Genomic DNA, 17,363 nt, shown 5'->3' with positions numbered 1-17,363 from the left:
TGATTTGGACAACATTTGACAAAGTTGAGAGCTATGCAACTTGACTGACATACTTTACAGAGGATAATGCCAATTTTGTGTTGTGACATGATAACCAGTGTGGTTTTCAAAATAAAAGAAAAAAATTCCACACCACTCCATAAATGCAAAGAGTGGTGCAAGTTTAAGGTACTGGTAGTACATGCCTCAAAATTGAAATACTTATTATTTTTGCTCAAACTTTCAACAGGAAACTTTCAACCATTCTGTTGCCAAACACAGAATAAAAATCAGGTGTCACAACATACAAATTTTGCTGATATAGACACAAATTTCCTAGCATTGACATATAGAATTCAAAATGGCCACCATCCCCATGTAACTCTATTGGGAAAATTTAAATGTTTGATTTTTGCGAAAAAAAGACAGTGAAGAGTTTGCTTTAATACTCCAAGAGCTTCAAAACAAGACCAGACATGCGTTAGATCAAGTAGATGTGGAAAATATTGAGAATCCAAATAACTGTCCCTGAGGCACATTCTACTAGACTGGGTCTGAAGGTCTCCATGATATGTGTTCGCCTACAATATTTTCTCTGTTATAATATTTGGCCAAAACAGTGTGATCTAATACAATATGAGCTACAGCTTAGCTTTTGGAGCATGAACTCGATCTATTCAAATTGATCAAAGCAAAATGCAGGTTGATTAAATTACTGTTCATTTTATATGAGATTAAATCCTGATATGTATCAAGTGTAGATACACTTCCAATATTATCAACAAACAAAAAGAATTCATAACAGCTACAGTGCAAACGCCATGAGAAATTTACAAGACTGTCGAGTAACAAAATAAACAACATCGTTCAGGTGAAGTTCTGCAAACATACTTTATCAAGATCTGCAATTAACAAATCTCACATTTGTAGGCTATACCATCATTTCTACTGATATGATTTACAGAGACCAATAAGACCAGTTTGTTCTCCAAGTCACAAATGTACCTACACATACAGGATACTTCAAGTCTCCATGATCTAAACTCACAGTCTTAAATAGGCAAAGTAAACTGACAACAAGACAGCCTTTTGAAGTCATTGGTCAGGTAAATGAATGTGGAGATGTTCATTCACACACAACTCTAGTCAAAGTTCTTGAGAAAAAACAACATGGAGCAACAAATGAACTGACAACGGATGGGTATTACATTTTACTTTGTTTCTATGCCGACACATGACAAACAAAATAGTCTGTTAGCTTTACTGACATTGCATTCAACAATAAAATACCATGAGTGTTGATATCTGTGGTAAAATATTAATAAAACCTACGTTAGTGGGCACACAAGCATAGAATGTAAATCTCCAATATATATTTGGTCAAGCCTGATTATTACATACACTTCAAGCCGTGTAGGATTCACAGTGGGTGACTGTTTGTATTCTTATTTCTGAGTATTGACCCTAATGTGAAAGAACATTCTCAGTGAATGAAAACACAAGTAAACATAATCACTTACAAAATGTTACAAGTCTGTTGTAAATGATGTGAAAAAAATCAAATCATGGCGATAATATACTGACCTGAAATCTATTTAATTCTTCTGTTTGTGCATTGTGAAGCTACCATGCAGACATCAAAAGAAAAAAAGAACAGAAAGGAAAAAAGGGGCAAAATAATGTCACAAATGAAAAATAATGTCACAAATGAAATATATGAAACTGAAAATAAATATACTATTACATGCATGAAACAAACGCTGGCATTCCTGGATACTAAAAGATAGATATCTATAAAAACAGTATTATGTGCTTCTACAGAACAAGCTGGCATTTTAAATTGACGTAAACAAATGTATTCGTGTGTGTGTGTGTGTGTGTGTGTGTATCTATGTACATGTTTGCTACGATATCTTCTATTCAGAATTATTGAATTGCATAACAATCACACAAAGTGCCTAAAACTTTATCAGTAGTACAGTATCATCAACCTGGCTATTTATTGAAAATAATCTCTCTGAGTTTGCAGCTGTAACTTTGAACACAGTTACTCTAGCCCAACCTGTGCTTGGAAAGAAGATGCTTCACCTTGAGTTAAAATTTGGAATTAAATTTCAGGATGATCGAGTCACTAGCTACATCATCGAGTCTGAAAACAATGGGACGCACGTATCGCATGCATTCAACAGAAATATGCAAAGAACACTCATTTCTCAAAAAGTAAAATTATTCTAGTGTGAAATTGATAGAGGTTTCATTAAAGGGTGTGGTTCTGTCAATAGGCTTGTGACCCCATATCTTTATTTGTGATGATGAAAGCCACAATAGCTGCCAATTTTATGAATTATTTTCATGATTTTATTTTCAAACTAAAGTTGGTTCGTGTAATGTGCTAACTGAAGGACATGAATAGAAGTATCTTAGCACGCTGATTTGAACCATGCCTACGCGATTTAACAGGTTAAATAATAAATGGGTGCCACACTCATAAAATTGCGCACCCACAGAAAAGTACAAAAATGCAGTATTTCCTGCACATACACATCGTGATCATAAAGGAAACAAGCGTGATGCCAAGCACAACACATAATGACCAACATTGTGTTGTTGAAATCTTTATTTTCTCTGTCTCATGATTAGTTTTTGAAAATGCTGGGCAATCTAAAATGATGTAAAACATTAGAATTTACATGCCCCTTTCGACGCCTATGACAGTGTCATACCTTTTTCAGTCTTTAATGGGTTTTATTCAAAGGAAACTCTTGGAAAACTTTGAAAATTTTGAGATCCGTTTATTACACATTTGCAGCTATTGGGGCTTTAAGTTCAACATTTCAGCCACAAAACACAGGTACCGGTAGTAAAAATAAATTATTGGATGGGAAGTATGATATACTTGATAAACTATTTTTATTGACAGAATCAGAGATTCCAATTATTGGGAATGTCTATTGTCAGTAAAGAGGGAATAAATTGTGATAATTCAATTTTTCATGATAATACTTCGGTGAAAACTTTCCAAAACTGACATATTATCAAACATGACCTATATGCAAGTATTTCCATCAGTGAACTGTATTTAAAATAGGTACTCATGTAAAGTCACATTTTATGAGCTATATAGAATTTCTATTTTCTCGACCTGAAAAGTGAACAGGCATGGATAATTTTGCATTTTTAAAATCTCAAGTGTTAATCTTCAGTTCAGAGTAAAACAGGAAAAATTGTTTGATGCAAACGCAGTGTCTCAATCACCCTTCAGTTATTAACAAGGAATTACACCTTAAAGTCTGACTTAGTTCATAATGAGAGCCATTCATCATTAATAATTATATGACCTCAGTTCAAAGGCAAGACAGAGAAACCAAATTATTAATTCCTTACAGAAATAGTTAGGTAATTACATATGATAGAAAGGGTTAAGTAATTACTTATGATTATGTTTACCATAGCATTTCTTGTGAAAGAGTTGATTAATGAAAGCATACTATTTTTTTGGATTGATCAATTATGGTCACAGGTATGAATAAAATAATGCACGGTATGTTTACCACTGTAAGTACTGATATCACTGTAGATGAACTGACATACATAGGATATGATATGCTGACATGTGTGAATTGAAGTGTTCATCAGAAATATAAATGTATGAAACCAAATAGCAGTTATCCCATCATAAAGTATTCCTGAAAAAAATTCCGATATTGTGGTATAATCGTTTGAATGCAAAACGGCTAATAATGTATGTTTAATATCATTTTACAATTGATCTCATGCAAAATGACAGATGTTTGTGTAGGAAACAAAACAGCAGTGCAAATGTGCTTATCTTCAGACTGATATCTCCTACCTTTTTCAAGTTTTCTAATTCTGTTTTAAGCGTAGCATTTTCTGCTGTGTACTGTTCAAGCTGCTCGTTACTGGCAGTTTTACCACTATCCACCTAATAGTAGTGGTCACCCACCAAGGCAGATACCATGACAGACATCACAACACATATGGTGACACAAACACATGTGGATGGCGCCGACACAGGGTAGGAAACACATTGAAAGGAGCATAAAGGTATGGAAAGACAGAGAAGTGGGAGATAAAAAATAAAAGGATGGGTGGATAAAATGACAATCACACAAGTATATTTTTGAAATAAAAAGCATAAAAACTACAGCAAAAGCAAACAGGCATAATAATCCTTTGCTACGTCATACCAAATACTATATATTATAACCAAAAGTGCCTGAGGGTAGGTGATCATTTCCCCAACTTCAGGAGGGCAAATGGTCTCCTGCCTCCAGGGTACATAGAACCTTGTTTGGACTGTAATGTTTTTATTACATGTCTCTCTTAAAAGTTTCACTCCCCAATGTTCTGATTCATTTGCAAATGACGATCATATGCTTTATTTCCTTGTTGGACCTAACTCCGTTAAAACAGTCCCATAATTTTCATCACTGAATGGCGCATTGATATATTTAAATCACTGTTACGCAGTTAACTGATTTTTCATGCATAATTTTCTATAAACTGGATTTCCCAAGTATATAAAACATGTAATTTGAACATTTCTTAATCCCCATTATCATGGTGGAAACAGTTTCGGTTCACTTTCAGTCAAAAGATGAGTTACCATCGAATCCTATGAAGCATGCGATGTCCAATATACGAGGCATGGAATACATGTACTTATTCATCTATAAGGGTATGGGTATGTGAATTTGTGGTAACAATACACATAAATGTAAATACTGCTCTACCATACGACTACACAATGTGTTGACAATCAGCATGAAAAAAGTGTTACAAATACACCTGTATAAAAAATCCAACTGACTGTATGCTGCATAAACAGCTCTGTTACAATAACTCTTGTAAGGTGACACTGTTGATGTAACAGTGTGTAGCTATGACAATTGCACACCAAACATGTGAAACACAGGACTTGAAATGAGATAATATGTAAAGGAATGGGCAAATATAATTCTGTATTTCGTCAAATATTTGTTTGAAAAAAAACTTTGATTTCTGTCCACGATACAACAAACGTGTAATGGCATAAATACTATCGACTCTCGGACATATAGACTATTACAGACACAAACACAAACTGTGTTCTCGGACATTTAGACTATTACAGACACAAACACAAACTGTGTTCATTTCTTTACCTTTGATACATCAAATTTCTTTCTCTTCCTCTAATACATACAGTTTACCTTTGCACTTCTCAATTTAACAATAATGCTGAAATTATGAAAAAAAAATATATTTGATATACTGTCTTATAACAACTGCTCAGAAGATGTTGGAATTGTCGGTTTTACCTGTACTTGAAGCGTTTGAATTGTGGCTTCTAACTCTTGAATTTTATGAAGCTGCTGGTCTTGATATAGATCAAAACTCTGTAAAGAAATGTAAACCACTCTCTCATTATTCCTATAATAATAGATTACTCTCATAACGGCTACTACAACTGCTGTGTAACTTGTTTGCAATTACAATTTAGAAAATGTCAATATTTGAAATTTAAGCATTTCTTCTACACAACCAAGCTATTTAAATGAGAATGAGGTAAGCACAAGACTTGATTAAAGGGTGACAACAATTTTATTCCTACAGTTTCGCCACAAATCCCCAACCGCTCCCACTTTGATAGCCGATCAGCTTGTATAATTATGTAGAGCTTTAATCTGGAAATTTTGACATCACTGAAAAATAAAAATTGTTACTTCTGGTCCAACACCCCCTACCATCATCCATGAGCCATACAAAATATTCATCATCATCACCATTAAAGCATGGCTGATTGTAATATTTGTGTTTTCATATTGACAGGTCAGTATTGATCAATAAAAATTTCAATCTGAAAGGAAATCATAAAACGCTGATGAGCAGACTAAAATTATACTGGTAATGGGAAGATGTCTTATAACAGCTAGGGCAAATTATGTCTTTTCTATTTTAGAACTAGGGACGGACAGAAATATTTTCTCTGGCCGTATGGAAGCCAAACAAGATTAAATAGTTGAAATGTTTTACGCTCATAAAAACACTAATGTACAGAACTTAAGAGTAGAAATCGCAAATATTACACAAGATAAAGAAAATACTGTCATCAAATAAAATAATTTCAACATAAACTCACTTGACTTGTCCTGGTAAGCTCAGCTTGTATCCTATCGTTTTGTTGTATCAATACCTGAAGTGAAACAAAATCAAAATCGTTCATGACACACCAGTCTTGTCACATCACAATTTAGAAAAAACACCCAGTATTTACTACTTTCAAATCATTTGGCAAGCATTTAATGTGATCCCCCTACCCAAATTATGATAGTGACAATTCTCAGCTGAATGCAATTTTTTAAAAAAGTGACAGAAATTTAGGATTAGACGCAGATTTTTTCATTGAATAACAATACAGGTCACAAAATATGATTTGAAATTCAAACACAAAAGACAGGGGATGCATACACATCCAAACACTTACTTTTAATTCCTTATCTTTTTCTGCACTGAGTACCTCTAACTGTTTTCTATAAAGAGAAGGAAATGCCATAATTATTCAAATATTCAACAATTTCAACAGCCAAATAATCCAGAACTCTGTAATATGCTTTAAGCTACAACACGTCTTGTAGACAGCTATGCAGACTCTCAAACTTTTACAATTCTTTTCCGATCTACCACTTGTAGTGGCTCATTATGTCAGAAACATTTTGACCAGCTCAGTTTTTTGAGAATCAAAAATTTTATTTTTCTCCATAGAGTTAACACCATTTTGCATTTCAAATACTGGTAAATCTGGAGTAATTTGTTTCTCTAGTACCAAAATATGCACAGTGACCACAATTTTTATTCTTGATTTTTAAAGAGTATGGTTGAAAGATCCCTTGAGGAAGGTTTGAGCAAAAGTTTCAGTCTTTCACTTTCGAGGCACATACCAACTTAAGGTAGTATGTGCAGCAAAAATTAAACTTTTGCTCAAACTTTCTTAAGGAAACTTTCAACAAATCTCATTCAAAATCAAGAATGAAAATAAGGGGGTCAAACATGCATATTGTGGCACTAGAGAAACAAATTACTTAAATTTACTAATATTTTAAGTTCAAAGGGGCCACTATCCCTGTGTTCACTCCATCAGAAAAAATTTAATTTTCGATTATAAAGTGAGCCCACACAAGTGCTAGGTCAGAAAAGTATTGTAAAAATTTGAAAGTCTGAATATTTGTCTCCTACCCTAACATCCTTTCACCCGATTTGCATGTATTTAGGTCTGTCAGACTTATTGAAAACAAAGGGGTTGTACCATATTGTGATGATGTACAGGTTAAACCATGATAACCCTCAGCCACAAGAAGTGATAGCACCGTTAAACAGTTGAAGCAAAAGATTATGAAGACAATAGTGTGCAGAATATTTTCCAACTGAAAGAATGTTTTTCATAGATTTGCACTGTGCAAGTGGCAAGAATGATGCCTGGGTATGCACAGATCTATGTAAAATAAAATATTCACATTTAAGGCAAAGCACTCCATGAAGTAACGGTAAGTGTTGCAGCATTGTTGGGCTACCAATCCAATGACAGGGAGTCATCACCATAGCAACACCCTTCATCTTGTGTTGGGGAAAATGTTGACAATCAGTCGTTTATTTTGAAATACTTAAAAGATGAAAAAGTTAAAAAATATTTAGATACTGAGATGACTTACTGATTTTCTACATACAAGTTGTCCTTTTCATTTTGTAACTGAAGAAAACTGCAAGAAAAAGACAGGAAATTATTACACCATACTGCATGTAATAACCATAAACCGCCAATAATTATCATTTAAGAATATGATGTGAGCTTTTATTTCTGATTCGAACCACTTCAATTCAGAGCTGTCTGCTGCCAGTTGAGTAGTACGGTAAGTTTTTCTGTGTTAACAACACTTTCGATGCAATTGATAATGTGATTAGATTTTTTTGTTTAATGATGCTTTTGCTTTGATTGTCTGTGAAAAATTCATCATAACTTCACACCATGTACCAAAAATTTTCAACCCATAAAATATCACATGTTGTACAGTACAACACATCTTACTTATCACATCGTAACAGAACTTACAGCAACACATCACGGTTTGGTGAAGAAGTTACATACAGGCGTGTTATAAAACAAACATGGTTAGTCATGCAACTACCTTAACTTGGAACATGAATTTTATCAATTTTGAGGTAGATAGTCAAAAGCACATTTCCACGACACAAATGTCAAAGACAGCAAAACATCACACATAAATGTACACAACTATACACAAGTTCATTCACATCTATAGGAACCATACTATGAATGAAATAAATCATGAATAAGAGATATCCTCTGTATAAAGTGTTACCTTTCCTGTTTCTTCTTGAGTTTTTCTTGTATCTGAAGAAATAAATTTTAACATTCAGTAGATGATAGAGGGAGCTTTGCATTTTGTTTTCATTTTATCATCGATGTATTGTCTAAAATTTCAATATTTGTTAGCAGACAAGCTGTACATAAATGCATACAGGTGTAGATTCTGCATACAAATGCTAGGCACAAAATGTTGTGGAGTTGTGAAATACTATAGGATCATTTGTGATTTTCAATCTGAGGCAAAAAAGTGAAATAAATATCAACTATACATCATCCCACTACAGCAACAATTTGTCTCTTAACAGGACATAGGTTTAGACAAAGACAATTTATCTTCATTCAAAGAGAGAACAATACCAGTGGCTTGTTTTCCTGCCCGCAAGTCTATTTGCTAGCCCCTTAAATTTCTTATACAATAACAATGTATTTCAAATAACACTAAAAGTACATGTGTATGTATATAATTTCTCAATCATTCTCACAAAAAATAAAAAGTTACATTACATACTTCTTGTGTTATTAAAAGTTTCTCCCACTTATTAAATCAAACCTACCTTAGTGAGTTCTGTTGAAGTGCTGGTCGTTTCTGTTTTGTACTGTTTCTGTTGAGAATAAACAGCATCTTTAAATCAACTAACTTGAATAAGATTCTCATCTTTAGCCTCTCATTTCAGTTTTACAACATGATCAATTTTTGGACTTCTGAAGGATAACATAGATCACTGGATGAAGTTTGAAAAGTCCAGTGCAATGAATAGGCAAAGAAAGAGTTATCTAACCTGTATGATATTTTAGTTTGCTTTCATGACAAAGAACGATGTCTTGTTTTATCATTACTATGTCATATCTCATCATGTTGAATATTTGTTTTCTATCAGGACCTGTGATCTCTTTATAGTCTGTGCAGTCTGATAATGATGTTCAATCTACAAGATTGTGAACATGATACGGTACAAGCAATCGCACAAAATAGTGTAAGTTGTTCTTACTTCTAGTGTGGCAAGCTGTTCCTTCAACATTTTATTTTCTTCCCTTTCAGTATCCTTGCTGAGTCTCAATTCTACCAGAGAGAACACAGATACAAAAACATTACATATCAATCTTTTGACAGTGTTAGAAAGTGGTTTTGCCTTTCTTCCAACATCCTGTTCAAACTGATAGTGTTTTGATATGCTTTGTTGCACTTTAATAAATCAAAATCCTAATTCTCTTTCTGCTCTATTCCTCTGTTGTTTTAACATTATTTACTTTTCCATTGCACCACATACACACATACATATACACACACACTCACACACCCACATTGTTACACACATACACACACAGTTAAAAAGGCTGGTACTAGACCTCAGGCATAATAAATCAATCCATAGTCAAGTTGTTGAACTATTTATTTAATACATGCACACAGTTCCTCTTGAAAGCTATTGTCTTATGATATTTCCCTTTTAGATTGAATTGAATGAAAATACCGAATATTCACCATGTAACAAGATTTCAAAGCATAATTACCATTCAATTCTTTCCGGAGCTGATCAATTTTATTGCTCTGTTCTTCACTCTGTGAAAAATATTATAAAGAGACATTTATACAGGTTTGTTTTCATTGAATAAGCACACTTATCTATATCTCTACTTCTCACAGAAGTAAACAGTTTGTTCATGGAAACAATACCTAATTTATTGTGTTGAATCACAACCTATTTTGTAAAGTTCAAGTACACTTTGTTTATCAACATCAAATACATCTTCATCAGGCCTTAATCTGTCTGTTAAATACATAAAGTTGCTCTGGACTTTTTTGGAGTTGATGTTACTATCTGGGAAAACATTAACTGTGTCCATGCACGTACGTGCAGGCAGACCAGGAACTTGTATCCCATGACTGAGATTAATTACATATAAGTTTGTAGCACTTGTAATAATAATCTTAATTATTTCATGAGTTCTTCACAGCATATCAGCAAGAGCATTAACCTTGAGCACTTTATTGATATGGAAGAGTTAATTTAGACAAAAAAGAGAAAAAGAAATTACCTGTGGGGTATTGCCAATGGACTGAGCTGCATCTATTAGAAAAGAACAAAATGGGTTTATTTCTCTGATCTTTGACTTGAAGGAATTGATCACATTATTATTACAGTCTCAAATATCACAACTTGTTATTGAATCCAACCGCTTTGCTGAGCCAGTGATTTAATTTTGTCCAGTGACTATCAGATTGTCAATGAATTTGAATTTCCTGACTATAAAACAACAAATTCCAATTTTTGACCACTACACATTGAATAGCTATTACATTACACTTTTCTTTACCTGTTGTGTCTTCTGTCCTTCCATCATGATTTTCTCTGGTAGAGAGAGAACAGTTTGTAAACTTAGATCAATACAAATGACACTATGTGTTTAGGGAATGAATAGTATGAAGTGTGAGAATTTGTACCAAACCTACAAACATACTGACAAAAATTTGAACTTAAGGTCTTTAGATAGATATAATTCTAAATAGACATCTCAGCTTGAAGGGCATAAATATGCACAGAACTATTAGTAAGTTACATTTTGTAAAAAGATCAGACACTGACAGATAGCATTATTCTAAATCTGTGAATGTACCTTTCACACCTTCTCATGCCTTAAAATATGTGAAAAGTTTCATAACTGATGTCATCAATATTGGAATCATTTCAAGTTAATTTCTGATGCAAGTGCAGAGCAGCATAGACATTTTAACTATGTCAATGTATATAACATGTTCAAAAAGAATCTTATAATGATAGTGGTTGTTTTAGTAGAATGATGTGCACTGTTATCTTGGAAACCTCCATTATGTGCTAATAATTACGCCATAACAATCTGATCATGATGTACAAGGTACAATATCATGGCAGATAATTGTTCATCATAATAGAAGCCTGACTGAAATATTCACATTGAGTAAAACATTATCACTTGTATCAAGTCAGAAGAGAAGTGTGTTTGTGTTTTTGTTTTGTGGTATTAAAATTGGAATTATTCTGAATTGAGTACACACTAATTGCCTGTGCAAATGAGTAAACTAAATTGACAATGGTATAGTGACACCACAGTGTTGTTAGAAATTTTAAAGAGATTACATAACTATCAAAAAAGCAAAAAAGTTGTAAATAAGCAGCAGAGAGCATGCTGTACATTTTGTAGCATTTTACGCTAATATCCTGCCAAGTTCACATTTCAAAATCAGGTCCAGTTAGTTAAAGCTGGTATTCAGGCATAATATGTTCCGTATGCTACATTTAAATGAGGACTTGAATATTAGAAGGTCCCTGAAAACAGAGATATTTTAAACATGATTTTTACTGACTTAACCTGTCTATAGCATACCATGCCAAGTAGGTGAACATACGTTTAGGGTTTTTGGCTCAATACCACTTTTCACTGACTTGGCTGATAAGGAAGTAACAGGCATGGCAGGATATGGGTTAAAGAAGCAAGCCATCACACAACACTGAAAGACAGAGGGTAGATACACACCACTGGCAAAAAGTCATTATTAAAGACTGGTTTAAAATAACTAGTATAACATCAAAGTTTATTTTGATTGTAAACTGTTTCATATTTACTGGTAACATAAAACTGCTGTTTTAGAGGAAATTGATTCTGACAGTCAAAAGAGAAAGATTACCGGTAAGTGACAGTGCCGACAAAATGTATTTTACCTTGAGCTATCTCCTTCAGGAGTTGTGCTCACTGTACTTGTCTGACTTAAGGAACTAAAAATGAAGAAACGAGGTCACAGGTGAAAAACCACAGTTACCACACAATTATGAGTCCAACAGTAAAATTTTGCCATCTTTAGAGTGACTAGTAAAAGTGATTAATTAATGATCAGAAATGTCTTGCACATCAATACTTCAGAAATTTTACATCCAGAATTACAGATTATCAACCTAGCTGATTACTTTGTCATTATTATTAAATCACTATGTCATCTCAAATTGCAAAGTATTATTTTATTGTGATTCACAATTGACACCCTTGTTTTGATCTGACCCAAGCAAGGAATATGAATATGTAATTTCAAATTACTTGTTGGTTGGGATGTCTGTTTTCAGTAAAGCTCTATTTTCAGTGAAAGCAAAAGTGAAAACAGCATGTTGCCATGGTTGTAGTAAGGAGTATGGTGGGTAATACACACTTACCACAGTATACATACTATATGACCACAATAAAAGCACAGTGCATTGCAATATATTCACATGCAGGCAAGAATACAATGTAATTCAATACAGCCATGAGAACTACTGACTCAACACCAACCTGACTGTCTGCTTGAGAGAGTTAATTTCACGCTGATGTCTTTCTTGTAAATCCTCCAAGTTTTTCTGTAAAGCAGAATTTGTGGCTTGAAGTCTGCGTATGTCAGCCTGGTGATCTTGACCTTGGCCCTCTTCCAAAGCTTTCTTTTCTCTTTCCAGTTTTTCATTCTTGTCATACAACTACATTATAACAAGACAAACATATTCAGAAAATCATTGAGCTAACGAGGCAGAATGCTCAATAAGGCTTGAATTCACCATGTGACGCACCAGTTTTCAGCATTACGTTTCTAAAGTTCAGGAAACATGCTGTAATATCACTGAGGAAGTGACAGTGCCACCTAGCGACAAAATATAGAAACACATGTTTGCCTTTATGCTGCTTACAAACATTCAATTTGTTATACTACAAATGGCATAACATCAAATCTACATACATGTACTTTGATGAAAATACCTCTACTGACGTAATAGACAGTGTGCAAAATGCTAGCTGATGACATGCGCTGTCTCAATTATGTCCTTACAAAAACCACAAGTGCAGGTGTGGAAAAGTTGATCGGCTGCATCCAATTTACAAAAGTCTGAATTTATACAGATAACAACTGGGGAACTACTAACCATTGACAGTTCCTGCATCATGGTGCTGTTCTGTAACTTGAAGTCATCCTCCTGGCCGACCATCTTCATTTGAAGTTGTTCATTTTCAGTCAGTAAGATGTCATACTCCTGTGCAAAAAGGCAATATATACACACACATAACAATGTCACCTTCTTCTATTAAAGAAAACCATGACTACACAATATGACTCTACAGAGCTGAGTACCTTTGTAAATCACTTTATACAGATTTCTGTTGATAATTATCAACTGCTGAATAATATAACAGCTCAGTTTTGATCATTTTAATGGATAAATATTGACATATCACAGCCAAAAAGGGAAGGTGGAAGATCTTGGGCATCAATGACCTTAAACTTGGTGATGGATAGCCACAGGTTGGACACAGGGTATAACTATATTGAAATTCATATATTCACCTGCACATTTACAGGTGTGAGAAAACCCATTTCATAATCATTAGTCCCTAGACCAGTATAAACTTACATACAGCAGTCTACTTGGCTCGTCTTGCAGTCTAGTTTGTTGGTCTTGCATACATTTGTATCATGAAAAGCATTAAGATTCACTAGGCCCTTGGCGCAGTGAATCAGCAAATTAACTGGTCAACAAAAACAAATTTTGTTGTTTCAGATCTAAGACTGCTAGATTTGATCCAAAGTGTAGAATGTGACACCAAAAGAAGCAAAAAATGTGAAATCAACATACCTGTGCTTTCTTGCTCTTAGAGATTGTCTGAAATAGAAAAATAAACAATCATATTTACAGCCACTTTCTGCCGATCACAAATGAGTCACTATTGAAGAAAATATAAGGTAATTACAGTACAACAGACAGAAAGATTATAAAGACATCAGTGATACCAACCACCAATGATTGGCATACATGCTGCTTTACAGTACATTTACCAATGATTTTGACGACGAGATACAGCTGGATATTGATACACTACCTAATTAGGTTTGTCAGTTTGCTCACGAATTTACCCTTTTAGTGGTCAACTTTTACAACTTTGCGCCAACATCAGACAGACTAAAACAGCAGGTGACGCAGCAAGATGTCTGTAAACTATTTTACTATGTAGTATGTTTATATCTTTACAGCAGCTATCAGTTTCAATGGTGACACACACAGAGACTGGTTGCCAAGTTTTACAAGCAGTTCAAATTCACGAACTACGTTACTGCAAATTTAGACTCAGAGGACAGTGTTCTTTGTAGTTGAATATCAATAAAGTTCATGACTTCAAAAATAATAAAGTGATGCGTAAAATGAACAAACTTTACTTTGGTTATCAACAAATACAACAATGTAACACTTTGGTCATTTAACTGCCTTGCTACCATACCGGTAATAGCTAATTGTAAAGACAATGACACTACTCAATAATGTAACCCACCCAAAATATGCATGTCACTTGTTGTTGGGGATATGTAGAGTGGAAGTATCAGAGAGCACTGATATGCTTACAGTCGAAATGAAATCTCAAAGAAAAATTTACTGATGTAAAAACCATAATGAGAAATTCCTTCACACTTCAGATGGAAACTTACATCATTACCTTCATCAGAGAAACATGACATGTAGGGTAACACAGTTACAAATACAATACTGTAAAAGAACACAGATCTACAGTATGAGTCTAGCACAAAGCCTGTTCACAATAAGTAGGCTTTCACTACGTAAAAACATAACGTGGTGTTTGAGGGGTGCGTATGTCATTCAACCTTACCTTGTTAGCTTTTTGCAACTCTTTCTCAAGAGACGCTGCTGTTGTCCGGAGGCTTGCAAGCTCTGTCAGACAAAGTCAAAATGTACTGGTGTATTCAGAAAGGCTAATAAAGGCTTTTTCATCGTGAGCATTATCATTGAACTTTGAAAATATACGGCATTTTATTGTTGCTCTGGTTTTCACAGGTAAGGGTATCCATATTTGACCACGGTCCTTTTTGTGGAGGGACTGTGATTTGACTGAACAAGTCTTTGTTGTGATACATCAGGTACTAACAAATACATGTACATGTATCATTAAACTATTGTCGTGACATGTCCTACTTTCACTGGCAGTCAATAGAGTGACTAATCTTTATGCTGCCAAGTTCATCTGTCAATATCAGGTCATGTTGGATAAAAACCAGTGAGGCATGACATGTCCCATATGTTGCATTTCACAAAGACTTGAACATTTCATTGACCCTGAAATCATGAAATCCATACATAGATACTGTAAACATGACTTTTACTTGACTTGACCTGCTATGACATACCTGCCGAAAAATAGGTGTAGGTTTTGGCTCAATACTGCTTTTTGCTGACTTGGCAGATGTGTGAGTGATGGACCTGGCAGGGTACATGTTAACTATTACAGTGAATAAAGTAATCATTGTTCTGTGGGTATATATTACTGTAACTGACCTGATGACTGTTGTCTGTTTTGGTCAACCAATTGATAGTTTGCGGTGCGGAGTTCCAGCAGCTGATTCTTTAACACAGAAAATATGGCAATGACAAAAACAGAATGGATATAGAACTCTTACAATTACATATTGATTACAACAAAAATTTCAAGGCACAACACAGAGAAGTCTAGGACTGTACATGTAAAACACTTTTAGAATATTATGTGAATAGGCCATGGTAGTCAACTGCAAGCCAGCAATGGTGCGTAGAAATATTGATTATATCCACCCTTATAACATAAAGTTTACCAAATCGGCTTCCTCTAACAACATGATAATGCCACCAGTTAAATGAACACTTACACAATCATGACTGATAATACCATCAATTCAGTGAACATTTCAGTGAAATGGTAAGAACATTGATTGATATGCTTAAAAATGACTTGACTTGTTTTAACATTCCTATTCATCGGTTTACCATATTTCAGGGCATTAAAATGTGTTTTAATGGGTACAATTTTTGTCATGTTTCCGTACCCTTTTGCATTCTCCTGTTTAAAGTTAACTTGTCTGTGCTGTATAGTGTAAATTCTGGAATGTTTCAAGCAACTTTTAGAATTGGCATTTGCCATGGCAACTTTATCTGTTAAATTTTCTCCACTTGACAGTCAGTTCAAAAACCAAGTGAAATTGACGATTGATAGCAACAAGTCTTGCAGGTACTTCACTTTTGTGGACAGATGCTACTTACATGGTTTCAGATGCTGTGTATTTTTCCCTTACCTGGTTTAGAATTTCGTAATTGGAAAACTCATGATTCAAAACAAACCGAAAACGGATAAAAACACAGGTCCCGCTTCAAATATCTGAGAAGCAGTTTATCCAGACAGCTAGTACTGCTAGTACTCAGTGTTCTCACCAGAAAAAAAAATTGTGGGACATTGTGTCCCGCTGACCAAAAAAAAGCGGGACAACAGATGATTTTTGTGAAACAATATTTAACCCTTTTCCTGCCAGACAGTATCACTTCCCCATCAGCCAAGTCAGTGAAAAGCAGTATTGAGCCCAAAAATGACGTATTTTCACCCAATTGGCTTGGTATGTTATAGCATCTTTAGTCCAAAAAATCAAGTATACAGTATTTATGTTTTCAACAGCTTTCAAATATACAGCATAAATTATGTTAAAATACACCATATGGAATATGTTGTTTCATTAATTTTAACCATCTTGACCTGGTGGTGAAATATGGACTTGGCAGGAAAAGGGTTAAGTACAATATCCTCTGGTTAAGCATTCACAACCATGTGCCAGTGTAAACTGCATGTTAAAACCCCTGATGGACATATTTCCAACTAACATGCAGCAGTATCAATCTTAAAATAGCAAAAGAAGAAGTAAACTTTAGTGACTGTCATCAAATAACTTTCAAACAGGGTTTGTACCATGAGGAAGTACCACTATCTCACAATTTTAAACAGACTGTGTGTGATATGTTGGCATCTTCAAAAACTACCAAAATGGTAATCCAATTACAAATGGACACCATATCATGTCAGAAACCAGTTTGAAATATACAGCGCAGATGTTCATTGCTGCAAAATTTGGGTTGACCCTAAAACACAATAGAGGCATAGTTGCATGAGCAAGTTGTAAAACAGGGGTCAATCCACCATG

The 17,363-nt window shown here is 34.4% G+C and overlaps 1 protein-coding gene across 4 annotated transcripts in view; it reads right to left on the bottom strand.

Moving 5' to 3' along the window:
• Positions 1-17,363, bottom strand: part of LOC139134783 (GRIP1-associated protein 1-like) — a 45,030-nt gene that overhangs the window by 26,524 nt on the left and 1,143 nt on the right. Inside the window, exons 2-19 of one of the 4 annotated variants that reach the window (XM_070701838.1) lie at positions 15,700-15,766; positions 15,017-15,078; positions 13,993-14,019; positions 13,285-13,392; positions 12,665-12,843; positions 12,064-12,117; positions 10,682-10,716; positions 10,403-10,434; positions 9,878-9,926; positions 9,355-9,425; positions 8,920-8,967; positions 8,358-8,389; positions 7,689-7,736; positions 6,467-6,512; positions 6,122-6,175; positions 5,301-5,378; positions 3,830-3,922; positions 1,564-1,602 (exon numbers count right to left, since the gene is read on the bottom strand). In XM_070701838.1, coding sequence (XP_070557939.1) covers positions 1,564-1,602; positions 3,830-3,922; positions 5,301-5,378; positions 6,122-6,175; positions 6,467-6,512; positions 7,689-7,736; positions 8,358-8,389; positions 8,920-8,967; positions 9,355-9,425; positions 9,878-9,926; positions 10,403-10,434; positions 10,682-10,716; positions 12,064-12,117; positions 12,665-12,843; positions 13,285-13,392; positions 13,993-14,019; positions 15,017-15,078; positions 15,700-15,766 — 1,122 coding nt within the window. The remainder of the gene's footprint in view (positions 1-1,563; positions 1,603-3,829; positions 3,923-5,300; positions 5,379-6,121; positions 6,176-6,466; positions 6,513-7,688; positions 7,737-8,357; positions 8,390-8,919; positions 8,968-9,354; positions 9,426-9,877; positions 9,927-10,402; positions 10,435-10,681; positions 10,717-12,063; positions 12,118-12,664; positions 12,844-13,284; positions 13,393-13,992; positions 14,020-15,016; positions 15,079-15,699; positions 15,767-17,363) is intronic. The other 3 variants (XM_070701839.1, XM_070701840.1, XM_070701841.1) reach the window with 3 other exon arrangements.

This window comes from Ptychodera flava, chromosome 6 (assembly GCF_041260155.1).
Source record: "Ptychodera flava strain L36383 chromosome 6, AS_Pfla_20210202, whole genome shotgun sequence".
Lineage (NCBI taxonomy): Eukaryota > Metazoa > Hemichordata > Enteropneusta > Ptychoderidae > Ptychodera > Ptychodera flava.
This window is presented reverse-complemented; position numbering and strand designations above follow the sequence as displayed.